Here is a 27,619-nt window from a genome sequence, read left to right on the forward strand (position 1 = left end):
TTTATTCGCTTTGTCTGCGCAACAAAAGATAATATCCAGATAATGAGTAGCCAGTCCAGTCTCGCGGCAGCTTTGGAGGGTGCGCGGGGCGTGTCGTCGCGAAGTAAAAACGGAAGGCGAAGAGAGACGGGGCGTAATTACAATGTGATGAGCAGCGGGCGCAGTTATCAATTCCCGTGGATAGCCGCGATTCATTGGCGCCCGCTCGCAGAGGAAAGCAATATCCACGAAATCGATTTCTTCTCGATGCCCCTCGGTGTCAGGCTTCACGCGACAGTGATAGACCATCGCGAAGTAGGTCGAAAGACGGAGACATTTCCCCCTGCCAGCTGGCCGGCAACGATCAACGACGTGACTGTCGTCTCTGCCATCGTGATTCGCAATTATCGAATCCAATTTGTCGGCTAGAAAGGCAGTCGAGGTGGCCATACTGAACGAGAAAGGGAGAGAAAATGTTGAAAAAGGGTGGGGACCGGCGTTGCGATCGAAGATAGAGAAAATGACGAGGCGGACGACGTGGAAATGGATAGAGAAAGAGCTTGCCACCCCGGAATTAACTCTCGTGCACCTTGCACGGTAATTACTTGAGTTCGATCGATGTCGTCAGTTTCAAGATTCCTTTATAGGCTAGGAGAAAAACGAGACCGAGAACAATATCTCTGGTTAGTTCTATTGTTACGTCAAGATTTAACCGTTTCTATTTCTATTTCTATTTCTTCGACACCATCTTCTTTACCGTAGGATTTGGAATCTTACAGTTACAGGGAATCTCGAACAATTTACCAGAAGCAATTTGTCCTCGATTGAAAATCGTGTACCGATGGAGCTCGGCTTGTTCGGGATCGACGCGGAATCTCTTCTTGAACGCCGGTGCTTACGTCGATCTACTGGATTCGATGCTATGGAAACGTTTAATAATCCGTCGGAGAATAGGTGAGCAGGAAGAGAACTGCTCGAAAAGCACCGGCGGGACAAGGAACTAGCGGGAACTATCTAATCAGCGGTACCCAAGTTTTGACTGGCTGTCTTGGCCTAAGGGCGACTCCTGTTGTTACCAAGTTCTGTGTTCCAAGTGTCCGGTTCTAGTTGTTTAAGGGCATGCTACCGTTTAAGGCTTGCTCAGTATTCGAGGAAAACGAAAACATTATGCGTCACTAGAGTTGGAATATTCTCGAAGTTTACTCGAAATTATGTCGAGAGTATTGTCGAATTTATCATTGTTTATAAACATAGATCTCATATCGTCGTTGCATTTGAGAATATTTTTATCTCAAAGGAAATTGGAGTTTTCTTTTTAAGATTACTATGTATATCACTCCAGTATATTTTATTGTACCATATTTTCAATACTATATATGTATATATATATATACCACGTTTTCGTAGTAACTGAAATTTCTCGAGCAGTTCTGTCGAGTCACACTTTCTAAGAAATAGTCTGCACGCTTCTACTTTTCTTACATTGATCCCATCCATCTTGGGATCTTTTTGTTCTGATCCTCCCCCAGATCTATATGTATGCTTCAACTATAAGTTACAATAAAAAATTGCCCGTTTTCTCTTTTGGTTTCAAACTCCAATAAAATGATCTGCTATTACAATTGCAATTGTTAATTGCACATGATTACGTATACAATTTGCATGCAACTTCGCTATTGATACATTTACATTTCCCGCTTTTTAATTACAAGAAATTTCATTAAAGCGTGTTCTTTTTAATTAACAGTGTACATTAATTTACTTCTCCTTTAGTAGCTTCGTTGACGAGTCACTGAACGTAGAGTGCAAAACAGTATCGAAACCGAAGTTAAAGTCACCCTACCTCAACTATCAGGAACATCATCGAACTTAGTATTACTAATTAACACGAGCACAACTGTCAAACGAACTTCTGTTAACAAACTTCTCGTTCATTCAGGTATTAATGGCTATTTATCCGTATCTAGTGAGAATAATATTATTAATTACACCTGGATAGAATCACGTGCCTGTTATAGACGAAAGATCGCACATACATACGTCGTAACTTAATCTTAATCAGACATAGCCACTGTTTGGTTCTCTATATGGTTAACATAGCCGGATAATTAATTATTTGAACGTTTACAGGTTGACAAGGATAATTTTTTCTAAAGGATTTCACTCAGTAACCTCGCGCCACCGGGCTACCAACTTATCAATCTCAAACGTCATTAGGGTTCGTGTTGCGCCATAGAGGTGATTCATGTCATTGGCGATTAAAATCATCTGCGGGTCACGCGAGTCATCGATGTCGTATAATTTGTACTCTAGGTATAATTTGTACTAAAGGTAAATAGGAGTTTCACTATGTGAAACGGTATTCTGCAGAGTGATAAGATTTTTCAGTCTGACGCGCATACATAACATTGATGGTTAATAGCGCTACCAGCAAGAGGCCATTCATCTTATAGGTCATTGAATATTTTCTGTTTGCCGTGACGTGTAAATAGCCGGTTGTACGTTTCGCCTATCTTTCACGGCGCACATCCCTGCACACGAATGACTTCACACTCTAGAGCAACGGTGACAGCGTGGTCGCATCGAACGTCACCTTATCGGCTCGACGACGTGCTACTGCTTAAAGGGATGAACGTTTAAAGGATTTTCGAGGGTGCTGGAGAGTGCACAAAGGATGGTGAGTCAGTGGGTGCAGGTTCTGCAGCTTGGTTGTTCGCACTTTCGAGGCCGTTGACGACAAAACGGATGAAATATCGTATCGATTTCCCATCATGAATGGTCGTAAACTGCCTCCTTTCTCTCTCTCTCTCTCTCTCTCTTTCTCTCTTTCTCTTTCTCTATCTCTCTCTCGCCTTCTTTTTTACTCGCCGTGGTATGCAATCTTCTTCGGAGGCCGTGACTGCACGCACGTCAAGGAGCAGTTGAGAAAGGAAAAAAATCGTGTCCGACTTTTCTGTACATCGACGACTTCCAATATTTTTATTTTCACCCATTCACTCATTCTTCTTCTTTTTCCTCCTCGTGTCGGCTTTGAGCTTGAGTATCCTGCTAAACATTGTCGTTTGAAAGGAATTTTCAGTCTGTCGGATATTTGTCCGGTTCCATCTAAGAGGTAAAACGACCAACAGTGACTGGAGAAGATAAAATACGACAGGTAAAAATATCTCAGCTCGTGGTAGTTGAAAAGCCGATCGTCCATGTTCGGTTGATAGCCGTGATTATTGCAAATGAAACGGTATCCTTAATAATTTCGCCCGTGACACGGGCAAGAAACCAGACTATTCTATTTTGTCGACTTGACGCTGTTTCCTGATATCTTCAACCGGAAATTGAGGTTCTGTTCACTCGATCGTTAACGAACTTCCATGAATATTCCTTTCAGCATTGGACATCGAGTATCGAGGGTTATACGTATCGAACCGTAACCAAACGTCAACTCGAGAGCAACCGAGACGGGAAACGTATCGAGAAGACCTTAATTCTTTCGGCTTGTTCGTGATAACAGCGGCGTACAGCTGACAGACGGGAAACGGGAAGAACTATTACTTTCGTTTACACTGTGATGGGAATTCAATTACGGAACGTAGTTTCACGGTTGCTCAAAAACGTATCTCCACCGTCGATCTTCCCTCCGCTTTGTAGAGAACTAACGTCATCGCTGAATGGTACCGTTGCGTCCGTTATGACATTTAATAAATGACAAGAGCTAGGAGAATTGATTCGACGAAAAATAACAAGAGATGGAGAGAAGAGAGAGAGAGAAAGCGAGAGAGAGATTGTGTGTGTGTGTTCTTCCACGTCGTTTGCTCGAGCTAACATCGGATGTGCCGCGACCCTTCTCTCGAAATTACTCCTAATTTTTCTGCCGCGAGTGACGGAACGAGATGAAGGGAAGATAAAACGCACACATAAACACTCTGTGTATAGCAACGATTCCCTCGATTGCTCAGCCATTGTTGACTCGCTCGGAATTCAATTCGGGGCTAGTGAATCGTCAGTATCTCGAGAATAATCGTGGTAGCGCGACAAGAAGGTGTTCGTGGATGCAAAGTCGTAAATCTCTGATCGCTAATTGAAACGATATCGCGCAAGCTTCCACGGCGGAGCTGTCCTAGTGCGAGTAGGAAGGAATGGCTTCTTCCAACCGTTTCTCATTCCTTCTTTTTGCTACTCGTCCCTTCTTTCGTTTCTGTTTCTCTCTCCCTCCTTTTCTCTCTCTCTCTCTCTTTCTTTCTCTCTGTCTCTTTCCTACCGAGTCTGAGAAGACGCTTATAGGACCCTCGCGAGACGAAAAGTATTCGTCGCGTTTCATTCTAGTGAAAGCTAGTATTCAGTTTCAGTGGTGTAGACAACACCGTTCGTGGGCTCGAGTTACGACTACTTTAGTAGCTAGAGACCGTTGGCGTTTCCGTCCGAGACGGCTTATTATAACCCTTTCCACCCCAAGGTTTCTGGCCTTTGACTCGGTCAGAGACGATCGATCCACATGGCACACCATCTCACGCGACAAAGAAAGAGAAGAAATAGGAGGATACGAAAAGATACGATACATTCTCTTTTTATTTTCGCTTCGAACGCCTCTCCACTTTCCCCTTCTGTGCACGCGGTGAACGCGACTCAAGCTGTACCATTCATTCGGGAAACCTCTCGAGCCAACCAAGCATCCTTTCAACTGGAAATAGAAACGCGATCGTTCAAGATACCGTCGGTTTTTCGGCGAAGTTCAACAAGTCCTTTTTCGTTTCTTGGACGGGCCACGCGTCATCGAACAGTGACACCATTTTTTACAAACACAGAGGGAAGATAAAGCAGTTCCTTTCGGACCTTTGATCGCTTTTAGGGTCAAAGGGTTTCTAACTGAAGTGACATTAGCATGAAGCTTTATAACGCGTACTTAATTTTCTCGAGAAACGCGATGCCCTGTTACAGTCTCAGAGTGAGTTAAAAAGTGAATGTCAAAGGTATTACTTTTCCTAGAATGTAGTACTAATGAAAAAGGAAGATTTCGAGGAAAATTGTTATACTTTTAATCAGCGATGTCTTATCAAAGTTACAAGAACTTTGTTAAACAAGATTTTGTTTTGCCATTGACTTTACTCACACTACATATAAACCTGTAAACATATATACCTGTAAACTTAATTACTTCCGTTGGAATACTACTCAGAAACTTCGACAAATTTATGTTTATAATATTTTGTTTCTTTTCGATAAAATTGAATGTTTATTCGGTGTTTCATTGACGACGGTTCTCATTATAAAAGACCAACATGAACAGATCAATTGTTTGTTGAACAATTGTTTATTTGTTTACAACAACAGATTGTTTATTTGTTTGTAAACAACAAATGTTTATCTAGTATTTTTAATTTTATACAAGGGTGGTATATATTTTACATCACTTTGGTATAAATATATTATTTTTTAATTTAATCCTCCATTAACGAGCAAAAGTCGATTTATTCTGTATTTGTGACAGTATTTAAACTCCGTGAAAATTTGGCAGGTTTACGATCAAACGATTCAACGCGATGCTAAACTCATCGCTTCCTTATCGTTCGTCAGATTCGTAGAATAGAACAATCGAAAGAGCTTTCACACTTTTTCCGTTAATTATATTCATCCACGAATCTTGATATCCGCTCACGAAACGTCAATTATCTTCTTTGCGAAATTTTTATCGGTCCGATCAAAACGATTATTTAAGCCCGAATTCATGGAACATCTCGTTAGCCAGTTCGAGCGTTCCCAGACCGCGCGGGTCCCCTCAAATTAGAATATTATATTCCGGGTTTATAACGAACATGCATCAAGCACTGTAATTACGAATCCCACGATGCATATAATTATACATAGTTTCGTTTTAATCTGCGAAACGTTGGCGAAATTGCCGTCTCCGAAACGGAATCGAATTACATTCAAATTGCACACGCATAATTTCATATTTCCCCGAAACTTTGCACATTCTTCATTCGAACGAAATTTTATTCCACGAATCGTTGTTCTGTTTTTTCCCACTCCTACATTTTTCCATTCCTTTTCTTTCTCGGCGATTTTTATCCTCCGTAAAAGTCTAAAGATTACATGGTCACGAATACACCCGCTGTATTTCTGTATTTACGTAAGCCTGAGTGTATGTGTGCATACAAATGGCGTGTTGAAATCGACAGGAGGCTCTTTAGGTATTTATTTGTAAGCCTGGGTATATAAGCACCGTGAGTTCTCGTGTTGTGCCATTCGGAGAGACCTCGACAAACCGCCACTTAAGCAGAACGCCGGAAGGGTAGTTTCCTTCCCCTGTATTCAATTAGTACACCGCACGAAATATCAATTCCATTGCTGGAAAGCTCCTTCGACGTTTTCGAGTGTGGGGGAATAAGAGGATACTTTCCAGCGACCACAAGTACTCATTGCGCCCAGTTACCGAACGCTGTTAATCTATGGAACTTCGTGCTCTCCATTTGGTTTATCAGTCGCCATTTCAATTGATGTACATTTGCATACCCTTTATAAACCGAGTATTGTTGCCTCCATTCCTTTAAATGGCAGTTTTTAAATTCTGACGTAGTATCTGAACCTCCATTTTCAACTTTTTTAGCTTTCACTCCGATATGATGTTAAGAACTACCACTGTCTTTTCAAAAAGAAAAATGGTTAGCGATTCGTGTTAAATAAAAGAGATTCAGGGGTTGTAGAGTATAGTGTATAAAGTGGATTCTTAAACGTGGAATGGTATTTCAGAGCTTTTTACAGGAACGTTTTTCTTTATCACGTATAATTACGATACCTTGCTACATGACGCGGATCGCAGGGAGGAAACATTGGTAGCATTATATTTTCATTGGAAAATATACAACGAATATAACGCGAAGTATGATAAATTTCGAGGATATATTTCCATTGTTTCTACCGCAATGAATAAATATAAATATTAATAGTTACACAAATGCATCTACGTATCTGCATCTATGTATTTCGCACGCTTGCCGAAGATATACTCGGAATTTATTTTCAAAAAATACTATTCTTTCAAACAAAAAAATACCATCGTATATAGTATATTGTGATATAATTTAATTTTTCTTGTAACTGTAGCAAATATTTTTCTACCGGCCAAATATCGATATGGCCGAAGAATCTTTAAACATCTCAAAATATTTTCAAATTCCATGCAATTGTGCTTACATCACTGAATTTGCAAGAATTCCACGCCAGCTAATTATTTCGAGCTAATTTTAATTACGAGCCACTACTGTTCATCGCGATCATTGTGCAAAAATTTCTGAGCGTACTGGGCGAATTCCGCTACATATTCCGCAGGTTTGAATCCAATTAGGAACTTTCGTTTCGTACCATTCTTTCACCCACCCCCGTCCCCGTCCCTGCAGCTCCCAATTTCGGCCTTTTAGTTTATTTATTTTCCCTTATTTAGCGCTCACGTGACTTCCTTTGTATTAATGATCGAACTTCGTTTATTTTCCAGAATATGGACGTGGCGAAGGCTTCCGAGCGTTTGCTGAAACTGGCCGTGAGTATAATCCAATTCAGTTGAAAACAAAGTAGGCGCGTGCTGTGGACCAAAAACACTTAAGCGCTTGCATCATCGAAGCGTGATTAAATCTGCGAGAATTCGTATCTTTTAATGTGAGAAATCTAAATTTTTTTTTTTTTTTTTATGAAATGCCAACAACGAGCACAAGTCATTTGTTTTTAAAATGCAATCGAAGACAAAAGTGGACTGTAAGCATACGTATGCATCAATGAAGTTTAATCCAACTATTACTAGTGTTGTATGTTTAAGTTTTATTTATTATATATACTTGTAGCACATAAACAACCTAGTAAATAATTGAAATTAATTTTGTGCAAACAAATCGTATTTGACGAAACTTCATCGATACCTATTTTCGCTACTGTCCGCTTATTTTTGCCTCCGACTGTATTTCATCGGTTCGCGATAAGAATTCCTCGAAAAATAGTAAACGTGGAAACCACGTTCTCTCGTTAGAATTACTAAACCTGCCTCAAATGAACGTTTCCTGTTTCCAGCCAGACTCGTGGCGCGTATTTTCTCTCAGCAACGTACGAACTTATACCGACGCCTGTGCGAAACATTATTGCACCTGTGTTCTCCGCGAGATCCTCCTAGAATCGTTTGCCATCCCGTCGCCATCCGCTTTTAGGCGGAAAGCCTCGGAGCAATATTTGCGAATTCAATCTCCTTTCCTGTTCGCGAACTCGTCGGTCCTCGCTGGAACAGTGAAAGCGATGTGCGATCTCGTAACGTCGAGGACCGGGAACCGTGTCGTCGATAAGTATACCACTTAATACAGTGCGTCGTTGCAAACCTCTGGCGCGGATAGACACGGCGAGAACGTTTCAGTTTCGATTTGGCGAAACATGGCTACAACCGTTTCAATGCACTCGCTTGTGAAACTTTCGGCAGAAAGTACGAATTCATGATTCAACTTTCGTCCTATGTACAGCCGGCCGTGCACCTTCGCGTCGTCGTCTCCGCGTGAATTATACGCTCGCAGAAGTCGTAGAGACTGCCTGGTAACGGAGTTTTCCTGTAACTCGTGCTGCCTTTGCCATCGATAATCGAGCCAGCAACTCGAGGCAACCGCTCGAAGGGAGAGCTATTCCCCCTCTTAATAAGATATTCTTTCCTCTGTCGTGCCGGAGGCAACGTTTTCCTCCGCGGGGGAAGTTGCTTCGTCGATTCCGGAAGTGGAAGGCAATGTAACTCCGATGCGGCACGTATACGTATAATTCTCTTACGAACTTCGTATTTCCTGGCCGGTGTTCCGAAAGCAATGGAGAAGCTCCGAGCGCGTCGTCGACGAAAACATATAACAGCGGGAGGCCACGTCCGCCATCTCGTATTCGGAGTACTTTCGTTGCCTTTAAAACGCGTACCAAGGTAATTTCATGAAGCTCCTCTCGCATCTTCATTTTACTTGGGTATTCCTCCCCACCCGATTGTTTCACTTTGGTGGCGGTGTTGCTGCGTGACACCAGAAACAGCGATCGCGAAATACGAATAGTTTGTGATATCTCCTGGGCGTCGTTCATTTGCAAAGGGCTTGGGAGCTTTAACCCGCGTAGTTCTACGTGTATGGATTTTATCGAGTTTCGAATGGCGAGGGGAAATAGCCGCGTTATCCCATAACCGGCGACGTAAACTCGGAAAACACAGCTTCATAATTTGACACGTAACATTTGCGGATACCATTAAAGCCACGATCCGATACTCTACCTCCCACCCCGCCCACCTCCCTTGGACCGCACTTTCAATGCGTTAATTAAAATTTTCACTTCGGGTTTACAGCGATAACAGTACACAGTCTCGTGTAGCATGTTGAAAGGGGTCACACGATGCGTAAAATACGCGTCGGGACTGGCGTATCAAAGGAACAACGCGTCCATCATCAACGATAAAAACCATTAGATTAATTCTGTATAATGTGATATCGCGGAACGCTGTTATTCGCGTACGAAAAGCCGACGGCGATGTCGGGTGAAAATGGGGGATTGGGGGTCACATTAATGGAAGGGTAATCAGAAAAATGGATTTTCGAGTTGACCCCGTCCACAACATTTTCCTGTATTAACGTGAAAGCCATGTTCGGCTAGAAACAAGTGTCGTGCAAATAAGCAACCCCTGTCGTCGATAATGGACGAAGGATTTTTAGCCCCGCGAGCGCGGGAAAACCGTAAATGTAAATTTATGGTCCGTACCGGTGTTTCTGTGACAGCCTCGTCACGTATAACTAATATGCCTGACAATTGAAATGTTTAATATCGGTCAACGTGTTGGAAAGAGCCGTGCATTTTCGAAATATTCGCCTTTTTATGCGATATTCGTTTGTAGTTGATATATTAATCGAACGACGAGCCAACGCTCGCCAAACAAAGGATCGATTGGCACGCGAAGAAGAATATGTATGTTCTCTCGTTTGAGAGCGAGGAAATTTGAACAAGCACTCGCCAATGAAATCGTACAATGTGTACAGCATGACTCTTACGAAATGATTGATGTTGTTCCCTTCGAATCTCGGAGATTCCTGATGGAATCTTTCTTTTCACTGCGTACTTCAGGATTTTAAATTATACAGATCGCAACAAAAATCTTTCCATATCGATCGATTCTTTCTAAAATTCTAGAAAACGTGTCCTTAACATTCAGTTTCATCGATCTAAGGAGATATAAAAATTTGGGGTTCCGATGGAACTTTTAAATTCGTCGTTTCCACTACTTCGGTCTTTCTTAAATCTACCCAACCTGGTCGACGAATCGAAAGAAGTTTGTTCAACTGGATAAAAGTTCGCTTGTCTCTGTAAAAGGCTACCAATGCAGTTTATCACAGACATTTAACAAATATTCTGCATTGTTTACCACACAGCGTTCGCCAAAATGGCATAGCTTCGCTCATCGAAGACAATCGGCTGTGTGCCAAGAATCACCCTGTATATTTTACTCGCGTCTTCGCTGTTGTGTTGGAGGCAATCTGCCATGGCGTCCATCGAGATCGTCAGCCCGATTCCATTCGATCGTCGTTACCCGTGCTCGTTATTCTCTCGTTAGTCCGAATGCTCCAGATCGAAGCTAGCCAGCCGTAGTGTTTCGATCAGTGAACCGGACTCGGTGAACCGAATTCAATTATATGACTTGGTCCCAAAGCGACTACCGCGAATGTCCTCCTGGAGCGTGTATAATAGTCGTGTTGTTGGTTGTTTGCGATTAAAACACGCCAGCCGAAAAGTCACGCATGGCTGAGCTTTGCTAACAAATTTTTGCCGGGTGCCAGTTAATTGGACCCATCGCGTCATTAATTATCGACGTCTGCGGCTCGACGTGTAAACAACAGTCTAGCTGGTCTGACGTTTTGCGGAAAAATCAACCACATCTCTCTCTCTCTCCCCCCCCTCTCTCTCTCTCTTTCCCTCTTTCTCTTCACCTTCGAGGATTATTCGATTTCTCTGCAGGAAAAAAGCTCGATCACGCGATCAAATAATTTTGAAAAAGGGGATTACTGGGAAAAATCGAAGAGCAGAGGATCGAGTCGACTAGTAATAACCTTCTCCAAGAGCGATATCGACACAAGCTTTAACTGGAAGATATAAGTGGTTCGGTCGAAGGTTCCTCGGGGCGAACGCAACGAAAACTCCTCTTCCAATCTCATAAGTCACGCCACGAGAAGGATTGCTCATTCTTGAAGCGCCTCTTTTGTCCCCTTTTGTTTTCTACCTTCGCCGTATCATGCTGAGAGCGAAGCGAGAAAGAGAGAGACAGAGAGAGAGAGAGAGAGAAAGAGAGTGGAAGAAGTTTGAAACGGGAAAAATAATTGTTTGCCGATCGAAGGAGCGAAATCTGCGACAACGGAGGGTCTGCAGAAGAAAAGAAGCCCTCGAGAGAAAGAGGAGACCACCTCCGGGATACACGAGCCTGATACAGGATCGAGGGAATCCTTATTTTCGTTTACACCGCAAATAACTGCGAGGCTGTTCGCACAGACCACTGACCATGATCGTCGTCGGTTAATTGCGGTTCTTATATACGAACCTCGGCTGAACTTGGAAAACAGAGGGTGGCAATGTTCGACCAAGGGGATGGATCGGTGTGTATAGAGATGGTCGCGAAGAGGAGGTGGTTTCGGTACTGCAATGTAGGACGAGACTTTAATCTCGTCGTAATGGGGAAACGCAATTTTCCTGCAGTCCGTTGCCAACGAGGTCGTTTCCTTAGATCGATCTACTTTATACGAGCGCGATCCTTCGCCCCGTCCACTCGTCGCTCGTTTCGGAATCTCTTTGACGCGCGACAGCCCCTCTGACGAAAAAGACGAAGTACCAGGTGAAAGGAGGGGAGGGGAAGACCATGGGATACACACTCTCCTTTTGCTCTTTTATTCGGTGTCGACCATGTGCAGATCGTGTCCCGTCCTCATTGCAGTTTCTCCTGCGTTAGACTCTAATGTGTACTTTATGTATATATACGGAACGAACGATCGATCGATTTCTATCAATAATGTAGGCATATTGGATTCAGAACTACGACCAGAGAAGGGTCCATTGAATTTCCGATATGTACTTACTCATGGTTGAACGTAATATAGTCACGATCGTGATGGGTGGTATCGTTAACCGATCGGGTAAAAGTGGCGGATAAGTGCGATCAACGATCGTCGTAACAGTTTATGTATCCGACTTGCGCTGATTGCTAATTCTTTGGAAAGATTTATCGTCGTTCATTATACTATTCGCAATATTTTTTACTATTTTTGTTGTATCTTAATCCTACATTTTGTAACTCTAATAACGTATACATTTTGAAAATTCCTGAATTGTTAATCGATACTCTTTCCATTTTCCTCGGAATCTTTACCACGTTTCAGCTTCGTACTCTCATTTTTTTTTTTGTTCTTCTTCTCGCTTTTCGTTTTCTGTCTGCTCATCATTGCCCTCGTGGGAGCATGTCACGTACTATTTACTGCAGCGGCAAGGTCTACGCGGCTATGTAATATAACGGGAGTAGCTGTTATCGTATGAAGAACGGGATATAAGAATAACAATCAGGAACGGAAGAAAAATTGAGCAAACTTTATAGACGTCTCGTCGAGATGACGGAGAAATTGCCCGATCCTTTTTAACCTTGTCATTATTTCTTCTCCGACGAGCACGATACGATTTCCCATCAGGAATCGATCTTCCATTCCGCTCTTTGAGCCACAAGGACGATCTCTTGAAAAAATATTGCTTTAATAACGATACAATCTTCGGTAGACTAACATTTGATACGAAACGTAAGCACGTTCGTTCTGTTTGGTTAAAGGACTGGATCTATTTGAGCACAGCAAGCTTCGCGTAATAGTGATTCGATCTTTTATTAAACACTTGTTATATCTTCTATATAAGTTGGCACGAATTGTGAAATTTAGACTCCTATAACTGCACGGTCCTCGTCTTGTCCCTGATGTATTAAAACAACGTTTATCAAGAGGAAAGAAAGGTTTAAATCTTTAAATAGATTAAAACAGCTTCGCCGAAGCAGGAAATAATTTTTCGTGGGTTCTCGAGAATAAAAAAGAAGAAGAGTGAAGTATAACAATGTAACGTAACTGGGAGCAGTTCGTTGAAAAGAGCGGGCTTAATAGGAAAACTTAGTTGCCACGAGCCGACCAAACGAACCGAGAAAATTCAAATTCCCGCGGGTCTCTCGCTCTGCCGCGTCACATATCACCCGCCAAGATTTTTCCTCCTTGATGGAAACTTGGGGCCACGGTAGAAGCCGTATCGTTCTTGAAATAGCCGCTGGCCAGGAAGCCGAGACTCAAAGTTCTCCCGACCACTTTTTCCTTTGTGGTATCATTGGCGTGTCTCAAACGGTTCAACAAGGTTTTATCCCGCCCACTCCTGTGGGTGATTTCGTGCTCTACCCCTTTCTACTCTTTTAACCGACGTCATACCCGAGGTAAACGAAATTAAAAGAGGAGGTAAGTTTTTGCGAAGTACGTGAACTACCCATGAGGGAAGAGAGGCGCAATAGCGGTGTGGTGATGGTGATGGTGGTAAAAAGGAGTGATGAAATGAGGAAAGACAGAGGAGATCCTATCTTCTGCGAAGAAAGATGTGCTCTCCCTCTCTTTTCATAAAAGTGCCACGAATGCCTGCCGGCAGAACAGACTTGACCTTTGTGCTCGGCAACATTATTAAGTCCTTTGGAGCGCGTAAAGGGCCAACGGAAGCAGCGAGGGTGCTTCAGGGGGAATTAGAGAAGACATTCGAAACGAAATAACTTCAAAATTCTTCGTTGGACCGAGTGGGGCAAGCCGGAAAGGAAGATGGTTACGCCGGAAGAATCCGTCTGATCTCGCTGCAGACACGATTGCCTTTTACCTTCCTCTGTGTTCTTCTCTGCGATTCTGTGCAGCGATTGCACTCTCCCGGTGATATTATTTCGTCGCAATTTTTCGGAAATTCGCTGCCAAAGACTCGGCAACAAGAAGACTTAACAAGACGCGCTGACTCGAGCGTGGAATTACCTCTCGCCCTGGAGTCCAATGTGAATAACGCGGCCGATCCTTCTCTTTTTTTCGTACCGCCCCCAGTTAATTCTTTGTCTCGTCATTAGCAGGTTATTTCAAATATTCTGCAACGCGAAACAGCTATCGATGTTCCTTTAGTAGTTACGCCTCGGCGGCTATCATATTTTCTTCCTCCCATCGCGTCGTTACTCTTCCCAGCCAGTTTCTGTACTCGGCGAGTGTGCGCTAACACTGGTTAAGAATTACACGAAATTGCACTGTCGCCTAAGGCTACGGGAATGGAATATCGAGAGACGCGAATTTGCATTGGATTAACGAGCCGCCCCCGGACGAAGATACGAAACAAAGGGAAATAAAATATTGGCTGGCGTCGCTGTCGGCTATCTGGCCCTCGCATGTTGTACATTTGCGATCTAACAAAGATCAACGCGCGCGAAACGATACATCGCGTGAAAAACATTTCACCGCCGGTAATAGAGAAGATGAAAGTGACTTCCATTTGCACCCGTTCTCCGAATAAATGTTCACCCTTCTGACATACGACTCTCGTTATAATCCCAAATGCTCTTTTTTAACCACGCGTATGAACGTATATTTGTTTTCGTGCGTTTTTGTAGATACCGAACCATCTGGTCTGGCTGTGCTTCTTCTACTTGATGTTCCATTCGCTCCTCAATCTGATGGGTGAACTGTTACATTTTGCTGATCGAAATTTCTACTGCGACTGGTGGAACGCGGATAACATCGACACCTTCTGGAGGACATGGAATATGCCTGTACATCGGTGGGCCGTGCGGTAAGTATCGCTGATACGATGTTCCGGGCGCCACAATACGTTGGATTTCGATCGTGCGACGACCAGCCACCGTTTGGTCGAGTAAACGATCCTGCGCACACCCTATTTGGTTCGATCGAAAAATACCGGTATAAAAGGTTAGATCGTAGATTGCTACGATTCGAAATGGAGCCACCGTTTACGTTTAAGCGATAGCCTAGGCTAGATTACACCATTTTGATTCTATCTCGCAGCAGGCTGCTAGCATACCTACAATTTTGAGGTTTTAAGATGTTGAATCTTGTATTGTTTCGTGACAGTTAATCGTGTTATTTCGCTGAAAAGTATAGATTTGGTAAAACTTGAAGTTCGTGTAACGTTGCAAATACGGGCTATAGTAATTTGCAGATTTTTACGATTAACGATATAGTATAGAGACATAATTTAGCTTCGAGTTAAAAGATAGCTACTTCGAGTTATTTCTAGTAAAATCGATAGTATGATCAAACTTGCATTAAGATTCAGAAGAAGATGTCGCGTTTAATCGAACGCGTTACAGTACTTCAAATAGCTTTGCAAATTGTCATTTCGAGCTTGAGCGCGCAGAAATTATGAAACTTAGCTTTCCTGGCGAATAGTTCTGCAGTAGACGGTGTAAATGGTAGGAGCGAGGCGTGATACATAAAGGTAGATCGGCGAGGAGAGGTAAAAGAAAGAAAACAATATCCAGCCGTGAGTCGTACTTTTGATCGAGCTTCTTTTCGCCTAAGCGGCTAAACTTCGTTAACGAGTGTGTCCTGCTTTAAGGAGATTTAATTACATTTTTCGCGAGAACCCGGGACCTGTCGGGTCTCCGAATAGGAAGAGAAATTTCCGCGAATCAGAGACTTTCCCCCGTAACCTGTACACCATCCCTCGGACCGCCGCCTCTTTCAACCCCTGTGGAAACTGCTCTGCGGCTAATTGTTTTAGCTTCTACCGTACACTCCCACCTTTTCTCTACACCCTTCTATATATATAACCGCTGCCACTCTAAGTAGTACTTTTAATGTCTGTGTAACTGGAAAGGGTGTCGGACGGCGGCTGCTGTTTGAAAACTATTCTGCCGCAAAATGGAACTACCTGCAGATCTGTGCGCGTCGAAATCTTCTGTTTTAACGTACATTTCGGAAAATTAATTCGTAGCCGCGTTTACGCGCGTAACACCGACCATCGATGTCACTTTAAATTAGTTTCCATTTTAAACCATTGCTATTTCCATTTGGCCCGAATCATACACGACTGTTACAGGGTAGTTGAATCGTTGTGTAACAAATGAAATATTCACATCTGTACACGTCAAAAACTAATTTCAATCGAGAACAATTAGGCGTGATATTCAAATCCCAGTATATAGAATTTTGTAGTACGTGATTTCATACGTTTTCGATATGGAATCACGTTTTGGTACTCTGACGATTGTTCGAAGGTTGAATATCCTTTTTTTCCAGTCACCTATCGTCAAGTTCAAACTTGGTATTTACGATTTTCCAAGAACTTCTGGATAAATCTTGTTCAGAGTACACTGTCAGATAAGCGCGAGCTTACGCCCTGTTGGCACTTTTTATTCCCATACGTCTTACCCGTCATCGTTCCATTGGATTATGCATCGCTTGCTCAATACAATCAGCAAAGTTGCGAGAAACTTTCCATATAGGGCCTTCCACTTTTCCACCGGTTTTGCCGGTGCACGTGCCGCTAACAACTCGCGCCACCGCGGTGACGACGGCCGCTTTTACTTCGAAAGTAGCTCCGCGGAAAGTTTAAATCCTCGAAAAAGGTAGCCGTGGAAAAGTTGTTATTGCGGGGCCGCGGGAGACGAACGGTGTCGTGTACGTGGAAGGGTTGGAAATCCGAGGATCGAAGGGATCTCGTGAGAAACGATACACGAGAAAACAATAATTCTTTACTGTCTAAAGGTATAACTCTCAGAGGAGAGGAGGTGCACGCCTGTGCATGAAGATCGAGTGAAACGGCCGAGTTTCGACAGATACGCAACGCAGTTAATGTTCCAGGCCTGTGAACGCCTCGGTCCGAGGTAGATTAATCGGGAAAGAATCTTATTAAGTTGCAATTAACTGAATTCTATATAATTAAACCGGGCAAAAACAAAGATCTATTTCGCTGTTCGGAAACGTCGGAATCGGCGACGTTCCCAAGACTCGAATTTCATTCCCGTCCCTCGACGTTCTTCGAACTGCACCTGTGCTCCCAACTCTTCTCCGCGTTCTTCTCTTCCTTCTTCCCTCTTTTTTTTCTTCTCTGTCTGGGCCGAGATATGCAGCTGCAATTGCGAGCTGCAACTGGCACGCAGCCATGCGACCGCGGCGGCAACGAGTGGTAGAAAAGCGAGCGAAGGGCGGGGGGGTGGAATGGGCGCGAGAGGTGAAAATGGAAAAGCTGCACGGAGGAGGATGGGTACAGGGAGAGGACGTAGACGGTCGCAGACGGCGGAAAGGGGGAAGGACGACTGTCGACGAAGACGACGTCTTTTCAGGTTTGTAATGGGAAAAGCCGATACGCATCGTGGTGCGCGCACTTAAGGCTGTTTATTCCCCGCGGCACTTATAATGCCTCTATAACTGGAAGATATTTCGAAGCGTCTTTTCCATGAACGACGAGAACCACGAGCAAGGGAAGTGGAGAGAAGGAGAAAGACCAAGATTGAAGGAGGAATGGTAAAAACGAAACAGAAAGAAGAAAAGGGGCCGCTATTTCGTGGAGCAACAAGGAGAGTGGACCTTTAAGGAAAGACATCTCTTCATCGCGGCGACGAAACCGTCCACGACGACAGCTTCCCACCTTTGAATTTCCTTCCTTCCTTCCTTCCGTTTCTCTCGCTCTTGTACGCCGGCTCTTTTCTTTGCGCCATTTTTTTCCTCTTCCCTCGCCGTCTTGCAGCTTTCTTCATTCCAATGCACTGCTACTGATAACCAAGCCGGCTAACGATCTCTTCCTGTCTCTCGGTGACTCGTGTCGTTCCCCTCCCCCATTCTGTGAACCGACACATACCACAGTGTCGCTATTCCGACAAACTTGCACAGCCATTGCTTTAATTTTTCGAGACGATTCCGCCCATGCTGATCCTTAAACGCCACGCTCCTTATCTACATCCTCGTTCTCCTTCGCCTCTCTCGTCCTTTTTTTAACGCTTGCGCCCGCTATTTTGCGGTACAACATTGTAATAGGGGCGACTACACGCCGAGGAGACGCTCTCTCGGGTATTTTCGCTGCACAGAGAATCGTCGAGGGAAACGAGCCAGAGAACGCCTCGATCCTTTCTATTAAACGGCCGCGTAATTTTCCTCCGTTTAATCGTGGCCAAGCTTGAAACGTTTTTGCGCGATTATTTTGGTTCCAGGCACTTGTACATTCCCATCATCGAGATCGGCTATGGGAAAACGACCGCGTCCGTCATCGTGTTCTTCATCAGCGCCTTCTTCCACGAGTACCTCGTCAGCGTGCCGTTGAAGACGTTCAAAACGTGGGCGTTCCTGGGAATGATGGGACAGGTAAAATTTACTCGTATAATATTCGACTCACGATCTAAATTATGTCTATGGAGCCGATGTTCAATCTTTTCGGCGCGGTGGGAGACTATAATCACCCATCGCTGGTGCACTCGCTAGCTTCGGGAATTTTGTCCTCATATATTTGAATAAGAAAATGAAGAATAGCTGCCGAGTAGCTTTGAGAATTTATTATTAACTCTACAGAAGTCGCGAGAAATCTGTCAGTTACATAAGAAACCTTTTTACAAATATTTTTCTATAGACGCGTTGTCAAGTTTATTAATAACGAAGTGCTTTTATGTTACATATGACATTTCTACGTGTCTGTCGCTCCCGATTAGACTTTGATAGTGCAAATTTCTTAGAATGACATCGACATTTCTATATTTCTGAGATTGTGACAAAATATATCCCAAACATACTAGTATTATTTATAACGATCGTTATACAGATATACGCGCATCAATGAAGGATTCTGGTCACTGTATTTAAATGATTATTACAAACTTAGTTACTTTATTAGTTCATTTTTCACATTCTTTTTATATAAAAGAGGAAACATTACACCACTGCATTAAACATTGTCACTGAAGTGCATATTATTAAACTCACTGCATTTCTCAGATACACCGCAGCGGGAATTTCTAGGATCGCGATCTTCGCAGGCTTAAAACTTTGAAACGTTCATCCACGTTCAGCCAATAGGCACTCTCCTGATCCGAGCTGTACTGTACCGAAAGAGTTGAAAGAAATTTTAATCAACCAATTCCTTCGTCAAACATCCAGTCACACAAAGAACCAAAGAAATCCTCCGACACGATATCAGCTATCTCAGTCGCTCGAAAGTTTCCCGCGGAAGAATCATCTTCTCGGAAGCGATCCAACTGTCGAAGGATTAATATTAATTTGCAGTCTGCCACCCTCGATGAAGAAACTTTTTTAATTGATTTTCCAGATACCATTATCACTGATAAGTAAGAAGGTGCAGAAGCATTGCGGCGCCAGATGGGGCAATATCACAGTGTGGGCGAGTCTCATTATCGGACAACCACTTTGCATAATGATGTATTACCACGATTACGTGATAACTCACTTCGGTGAGAACCTGATCGAGGATTACTCCACGGTATAGGAAACAAGGAATCGAACGTGAAGCGAAGATTACAGAGAGGTCGGCAAGAAGAATTTCAGTCGGTGAATGAGGCAAACTCGCCACTGTTCCATCAATCGTACTTTTCCTCTTGTTTTTCACACCTCGCAGACTTTACCTTCGATCCGTGTATAAGCTATTTTTCAAACGATTCCTCGACGTTAACGGGAGTCTAAGTTTTTTATTATCTCGATCGCGAAAAAGGAACGGTGACACTTCATAAACGAAATTTTAAATCACAAGCAAATGCCTTAAGTATTATGCTTCGATTCAAGGAGTTTAGAAATTCATGCGCCTAGTTTATATCGTTGTTAACATTTGTGAGTGTAAGCCGGTATCCAATAGGAATTATATCTCGATGTTTTTCTAGCATTGCAGTTATCTTTTTAAGGTGGATCGAGTGGGACAGTATGAATATATTATAATTCCTAGTGGATTGATACGTTAATACATCGATGTTTAACTCTGCATCATGAGAAAGTAGCCCGATTCAAGTTCGAGAATTTTACATGAACACACGATATGACACAGTTATTATATAATTATTATTATAAGATAGGACAAAACGTCGTACGATGTATTATATTCTACTTCTTTTCTCATTCACGTGTGGTGGTGGTAATGTTCGTGGAATTGTTGCTGTAAGACTGTTGTTTACTTTGTTACAAGCGTTTTATAGATTACTGCATCTCATGTGCATCTCGTCTTCGTTGATGCTCGATCAATCGCCTTTTCATAAAGATTACGATATTATAAAGCGATGAAATTATAAAATTGAAAAGACCAAATACTGTTTGTCGCGTATCTACGCGACTGGCATTTTAATCGATAGCGTGTGCCGTGCAAAATGTATATTTTATCTTTTGAAACGATTTTATATTTGATCGCGCCCGTGCCTCATAAATCCTCGAGCATCCTTTACTTCACGAACGGCGAAACTCGCACGAACGGTGATATTATGCGTGCATTAAGACAATAATTCAGCATATTTTTTCTATTTGACGATGTTTTATTGCTTGGAAGGGAGGTAAGAGCGCATCGAGGGAATATTAGCCGTAATAAATTTATCCCGGGTGCAGTTTGCTGTTGCGTATTCGGTAAATATTTCAGGCCAACCGTTGCGTATCACGAAGGAGCAGCTGCCGAGGATTTAACGAGGCAACTTGGTGCCAGTTGTATACGAACATACGATTTTGTAGATTTCGTCCTGCGCTCCCGCTCGCGTGCTGTACGAGCGCGACTGGTTGTCGAATAAACGAGATCTTTGTTACCAGCCTCGTTAAATTTACTTCCATCCCTTCAGAGAAGATTTGATGGAAATGTCGTCGACACTGGGATAGAAAGCAAATCTGAATGTAACGATATAGTATTAATACAAAATATACCATTTGATACTTAAAACTGCAATACAAGTAGATCCGTGAGTTATAATTAGATTGTGGATTTTTATGCACTTTCTTTTATTTTTATGAACATAACTAAAGAGATGGAATTAGAATAGAAATTTGCTTCATCTACTAAATATTATAATAAATACCTTATTTTGGATATTTTATATATTATATTACATGTATTTTTGTAACTTCAAATTTCCCATATATGTATAAAACTCCGCAGTTTAATTAGTTATAACATCTCGGGGATCCAACATTTAAAAAATCTCTTTAGGCAAACCATATCAAATGAATCGAATCTGATCTCCTTAAGATGAATCCAAGACGCGTATACAACTTTCAGAATATATGCAAAAGCCTACAATTTGTCAAATTACCTGTTTCACTAATCCCCTTATAATGAGAAACAACTCAGGAAGATCTCGCGTTACTCCATATCTCTCTATACTCGCGTCATGTTTTTAAACGAAACGCTCTGTTTCGTCTTCAATTTCCTTCGGCTCTTGAAACGCGAGAAAATAAGAAAGAAACGACAGCTGCAACACCTGGCAGAGGTATGAAACAATCACCTTCTCCCAGATACGTTCGAAGCAAAGAACAAAAGACGATGGAATCATCTCCAGGACAAAGATGCTCGGAAAAGGATGTTTTTTCGAGCCATCATCCCCTGGGCTTTCCTGGTTGTCTGATGAGCTTGGATGTCGCGACCCGTTTGCCCCGGAGCAGTCTCGGCGATGGATAAATTAATGATGCGGGACGTTCACCACCGACAGTTGGACATACGTCTGCGTCAGAGAAACGCGATGTTATATACCATGCAGGTACGTGACAAGCGTAGAGACTTACGAGCAGGCGGATCCAAACGAGTTGAAGCGGATTGACGCGCATTCGAGCGGATACGCGCGGCTATCGCTAGATCTATTGACACGAGAGCGCTGCGCGAGTTAGAGAACTTTGGAAAGAGGGTTGACGCGAGTTCTGGGCTTGAGGAGCGTAGTAGCGGATTAATGTGAATTAGAAATGGACACTACGTGATTTGAGACAGATTCGAGGGGACAGAGAATTTGGCACGAAGTGAAATTAGAAAATTTTATGTGGATCCCTCCCGGGATTAATATGACTAATTCAAATTGAATGATGGAACGATGGAAGATTAGATTTTACGTGAGAGAAGCTCCGATTTGTTTGAGAAATTTAACATGAGTTAAAGCGTGTGGCGGAATTGCAAAACAGTTGATAGGGAAATTTGCTATTGGGTCCTGTGTTAATGTAAATAACTCGAGTTGGCTATGCTAACGGTGATTAGACGCGGGTCGTACGTCAGAGAAGCTGCGATCTATTTGAAGCAGATCGAATTTAAGAAATTTAATATGATTTAGAGCGAGTAGTAGAATTGCGAAACAGTTAACAGAAGTCGAGGTATCCACGAGTTTCTCAGTACACATCCAAATAGGTTCGTGCAGGTCGGTGTGCTTGTGGGAAAAGTTAGCACGAATTGAAACGATTCCGCAGGATTTCCAGTGGATTCTAGAAGTTCGCTCAAATTGAAACCGGTCCTCGTGAGTTGGAACGAATCGAAGAAGGTTAGCGTGACGTTCACGCGCGGTATGACGAGCACTGGAGCGAGTCCAAGTGATTTACAGCGGGATAACGCGAGTGCCAGTGAGTTCGAGTAAATTAGAATCTGTCTAGACCTTGTGCCATCCAACCTTTTTTCGCTAACAATCCTTCAGTTTATAAAAAGGATAATCCTCGATGTCAATCAATGATATTCCAAGTTCCATCTGAAATATCTATCGGTAATTCTCGAACGAAACCAAAAAAAAAAGAAAAAAAAAGAAAAAAAAGGAAAAAGAACAAAAATAGATATGCTGATACCAATCGTTCGATCGTTGAAATCAGCGAAACTGCATCTCGAACACGTTCATTTCTCAAGCCGTTCGATTTTTCGCGCACAAGGTACCGAAGCATACACGAAGAATGCTTCGGCTGGTCTTTTGAACGCTTATTCCAGAACGCTTGCGTTATCCTCTAAGGTGGGTGGTGGCAATGGTGACGGTGCAGAGTACGGGGATGGAAGGGTGACGGTATGGGTGGTCAGGGTGGCGGCGTGGGTGGTCAGGATGGCGCGAGGGGCGCACGAGGTTCGCGGTACGGTGCAGAGGGTTGAAACGAAGGGTGAAGAGCGAGAGAAACGCTGGAGGAGGGGACCGAGCGAGGGGAGGGGGCACGGTGTGAGCGCAACACGATGCTATAAGGGCGGGTACGCAGCGAAGTCTCCGCAGTGAGCGCCGCGACGCCTTCGGAGACGTATCGTATGAGACGGTCGATTGGTGATCGCCGATAACACGAGGCGATCTCAGCTATTTCTCAAGGACGATTGTGCTGTGTTTTTGTGCTTAATTTTTGGTTCTGTCAGACCCGAAGAGCAGATTTCACGGGAAACTGGGAGATTTCTACGAACGAAGACGAGCACCTACGATTTGGTTTCGCATCGATAACGAAAAGCAGAAACGATTTGGCCGGGACACACGGCGGGTTTTTGGAGCTGGAGGATGCCCAGGCTGCTCCTAAACAGTGATAGGTATGTGTGAATTCTGTATTGATGATTGTAATTAGCAACGGGGAAATTAAAAATCAAGCATACGTTATTAGCAATAGCAATCGGTGATTGTTATGTTATTATTTCGTTAGGTATCGAAGGTTGTTGTTAGGTTATTATTTCGTTTAGTTTCTCTAATTTTTCAACGCTACTGCGATATTATCCTCGTCTGAATTTATCTCGATTGAATACAATTACAATCAGTCATTTGTGCGTCAATTAACTCTCTGTACGTCAATTAAGCTTCTATGTAATTTGAAAATTCGATTTCGTGTTAAAAAAGAAATGGATCGATGTGTCGATAAAGTATGTATACCGGATTTAAAAGTTCGTTTAGTTAGTTTAATTGGAAGCGGCGTTAAAAAATAATTCGTCTGGACCTCGCTCGAACGATACCATCAAGTAGATCGTGTCAAGTAGAATAGGACATTGCAGTCAGACCGGGCGTACTTCACCCAGTTTCGTCTCCTATAAATTCGATCCAACGTCTTATTTATTTTGTTCACTCGTGTGTTAACGGGAACGATCGACGTTCGAGACTCGACGATAGATGTGGCATCCAGCGAGGTTCCGCCTCTGCTTCGCCCTCTTGGTTATCGCTAAAAAGCGACGGACCACGTCGTTCCCCGGCGCGATAACAATGACTCGACGTTTGTTAAAGAGCTCGGTAGTAATTTCACGTCGAAGAAAAATGGTGCTGCCGTTGCCTCGGTCGTTCGTCATGATACGACCAAGTTCACCGGCGGAGAACAAGAGGCCGACGCACGGGAAATTGAAACGATGCCCGGTCTCTCGTAGGATGATCGGCAATATCTCACGCGATGGAACGTGACGCGGCGTTGCACGAGGTTTTTGCAGGTGACAGAGGAAAATTATTCGCAGTCACGTGCCGATATTATCGTCTGGTGGTCGGATACGTAAATGGTATGTGTCTCTGGCGTTCCAAGAAAAGTAATTGCATAGCCATGTTTTTAAGATATAAAGAAATACTCCCTTCGATTTCATGTTTGCGTAATTTTAAGAATGTCTCGGAAACTTTAGCTTTAACTGCGATACGTTACGATTCGATTTGGATTCTTTTATGTCGGTTTGGAGTTTATGAGGTGAGTTTAAGTTATGGGAACATCAGTTTTTGTAGGAACTCGAATAATGGAGCGGTGTGTTCAATAAAGTCGTTAGGTAAACTATCCGAATAATCATTGATCGAAGCATCGTTCTTTTTTCGTACATAAAGACCCGCACTTTCTAAAGAATAAATAGCGTAAACTTTCCTCGCTATAGCTTTACGCGAAAAATATACGCGACGTGAAAGACTTAATAGGAAGTCAGTTTCCTCGCAGGATGTACCACTGTAAACAGAGAAGAGATGCACACCAGCCATTTGACTTTCAAAGTGCATTTCGCGAGGGAAATATTAATAGAACGACTCGTAGCCGAGTTAAAATTCAGTTAGGGAAAGTTTTTGAAACTTACATGTTAGGGAGAACATTTTTCTACCGATACCCCGATTCCCTGGAGCGTACGTTCGCTTTTTTCCTTTCACCCTTTTTCCACGGCAAAAACTTTCCTAACCCGTCAAACGCCGAATCATTGCCCGACTCAAGGTTTTCAATCCCTGATTGCCGATTCAGGATTACACGGTGTTAATGTCGGCTCATCGAATCGAACATTACGCGATCCATTCGCGCGTAACCGCAAAAAACTGGCATCGATTTTTCTTTCGTTCCGGAAAATTAGATTCTCGTTACGTTCGTGACTATTATTCTCGTTTGAATCTCCGATGATGGGCACAAACCCGTTTCTTGCAAATACGAAGATCGTATAAAATCGCTTTGATTGCTATTTTTATGCGGGTATTTTCATAGAGACAAAGAAAAAGAAACGAATCGGCCTTGGAAAATCGGAAGATAAATAATGCGGCTGGCGAATCTGAATCGTGTGAAACATTTGACGATTGAACGCGAGCATGCGAAAATTTCGAAACTCGTGCTGTTGCCTCTTCGCGCTCTCTCAATATTCCATTATTCAATTATTATTCAGTTCCAGTGGAGAGCCAATTAGTCAAGTTAGACGCCGCAGACTCGGAACGTATTTGACGAGCGCGGGTAAAGTTTGCGAACGATCCGAAGGTCCGTGACCTCCGTTTCAAATATCTCGCTATTTTCCGATTTCCGCCGTTTCGGTGTTCATTTCTAAATCTCTACGAATTCGTGAATGCAATTCTGTCATATATTAAGCAATTCGTGTTACGCAATTCTTTAATCATAATCTAGCTCATCCTCGGTATTCAGAAATCAGAGCTGGTTTCTGTTTCAACTATATTCGAGAGTTATGTTGGAAAAAGAGAATTAGATTTTATCGAACCGACTTTGTTCTACGATAATTGCCGGGACAATCGAGAATCTCGACATGCTGCAAAAATTTATGAAAACTATCTTGCTGAAAATTTATGATAACTATCTTTCAATAATATATTATGGAAATTTACTACGTACGTGGAATAATATATTAGCGAAACGTAGAAACCACGCTATCGCTTGTCATCATTTGTTAAATTTGACCACTATTGTTGCGTATCGCGTATCGTTTTGCGGAATAATTGTCATTATTACGGTTCAACATGCACGAGATTTATTTCTTTGATCAGAATGCTCGATAAAACCTACTCCTTGACCCAGTTGTTGGGGACATAAATAAAGTAATGTATTTTTTTTCTTTTTTCGTTTTGACGGGGAAGATTCGTGAAAGAGAGCAGAACAGACCGTTGAGATATCGAAAGAACAGAGAAGGCAGAGTGGGAAAGGGTGCAAAGGAGAGGCGGAAGCGTGAGGATTTATATATTGAGAGCACGAAGTAAAAAGGGGATGAGACATAGAGAAAAATGAAGACAAAAGAAAGTAGAAAGATGACAGGAGAAAGGAGATGGCGAGAAATCATGTTCAACACGTGTTACTCTTATCACGTTCATTTTAAAACACAGAGCTCTCGCCGTTCTTTTGACGAGAAGCGTAATAAGAACGAAAGGCTTGGGATACTCCTCGCGAGTTTCATCCGAATGTTACTCGTTAATACGAACTTCCTGTATCCTACGTGTTCTTTCGAGGGGATTCTATTTTTCTTCTCTTTTGCTCTTGTAAACGTTTCGAATTATCCAGCGATATTTCGTCCCAGGCATTTGGCATTAAATATAAAAAGATGTGTCGATGTTGTACCGTGTCACGTTTTTATTCGTTCTCCCTTTTATCGTAATTATGTAAAATACGAAACGAAAGAGCATGTGTTGGTATATCGAAGAAATCTGCGTGATATATTTTCCTAGAAGGTATTACATTATATTTTACCGTGTACACTAAAGAGGCAGAATTGTTTTGGTATTATGGAATAATGGAGCAATCTTGTGCTTCACAATGGCCATCGTTGAGAAAAGACGGAATATCGCATAATGAATAACAAAATTGTAAATATTAGAACAAACAATTGAAACGCAAGGAAAGGAGGACATTCAACCGAGAAGAATTAAATTGTAGGATCTTCAACGTAGAAGCGTGTTTGTTAATAATTCCAGCAATTTCTATTCCAAGAAGAGACAATATTTAAACCAAGTCATCGTAACGACACAGAGAATCATAATACGATATTTTGTGGCTTTCCTTTATCGAGAAACCCATCATCCACGGGCGAAACTCATACCAACTATTATTATCCGCGATATCAATGAAACAACGACCAAGATATTTCCTATACTTTCATCTTCTGCTGTTGGCAGGGGCGTGCCTTCGTCGAGCAGTAGATATTCGATCTAAGAACAAATCAGAAAAACACAAGCGTGGTGGAGGAAGCGATGACGAAGAGAAAAGGGGTTTGTATATCGAGACAGCGGAAGATGAGGGCATAAGAAAAGAGGGTGAGAAAGCGTGCTCAACACGTGTTTCTCTTATCGCGTTCATTTCGAAGCGTGGAGTGCGACCCCTCTGATACCATCACGGCCTGTACTCGTCGCAGAAACAGCGGCAGCATCGCGAGCACACACCAGGGCCTGATTTATTTCTCTCTTCAATAATTCTCTTTTATTTTCTTGCTTGCCCACCGTTGCTTGGCCCGCAGCTACCTTTTGATCTAT

The 27,619-nt window shown here is 42.7% G+C and overlaps 2 protein-coding genes across 3 annotated transcripts in view; both read left to right on the forward strand.

The window, feature by feature from the left end:
* The window catches only part of mdy (diacylglycerol O-acyltransferase), an 87,767-nt gene extending 66,994 nt beyond the window's left edge, over positions 1 to 20,773 (forward strand). The window contains exons 9-12 of the mRNA XM_033350189.2: positions 7,463 to 7,507; positions 14,645 to 14,823; positions 18,203 to 18,353; positions 19,309 to 20,773. Of these exons, the coding sequence (XP_033206080.1) occupies positions 7,463 to 7,507; positions 14,645 to 14,823; positions 18,203 to 18,353; positions 19,309 to 19,485 (552 nt within the window). The 3' untranslated portion in view covers positions 19,486 to 20,773. The remainder of the gene's footprint in view (positions 1 to 7,462; positions 7,508 to 14,644; positions 14,824 to 18,202; positions 18,354 to 19,308) is intronic.
* Positions 20,774 to 23,129: 2,356 nt separating this feature from the next.
* LOC117166321 (uncharacterized) overlaps positions 23,130 to 27,619 on the forward strand; it is a 101,860-nt gene continuing 97,370 nt past the window's right edge. For both annotated transcript variants that reach the window (XM_076622715.1, XM_033350192.2), the window contains exon 1: positions 23,130 to 23,481. The gene's annotated coding sequence lies outside the window, so the exon portion shown is untranslated. The remainder of the gene's footprint in view (positions 23,482 to 27,619) is intronic.

This window comes from Bombus vancouverensis, chromosome 11, assembly GCF_051014615.1.
Source record: "Bombus vancouverensis nearcticus chromosome 11, iyBomVanc1_principal, whole genome shotgun sequence".
Classification (NCBI taxonomy): domain Eukaryota; kingdom Metazoa; phylum Arthropoda; class Insecta; order Hymenoptera; family Apidae; genus Bombus; species Bombus vancouverensis.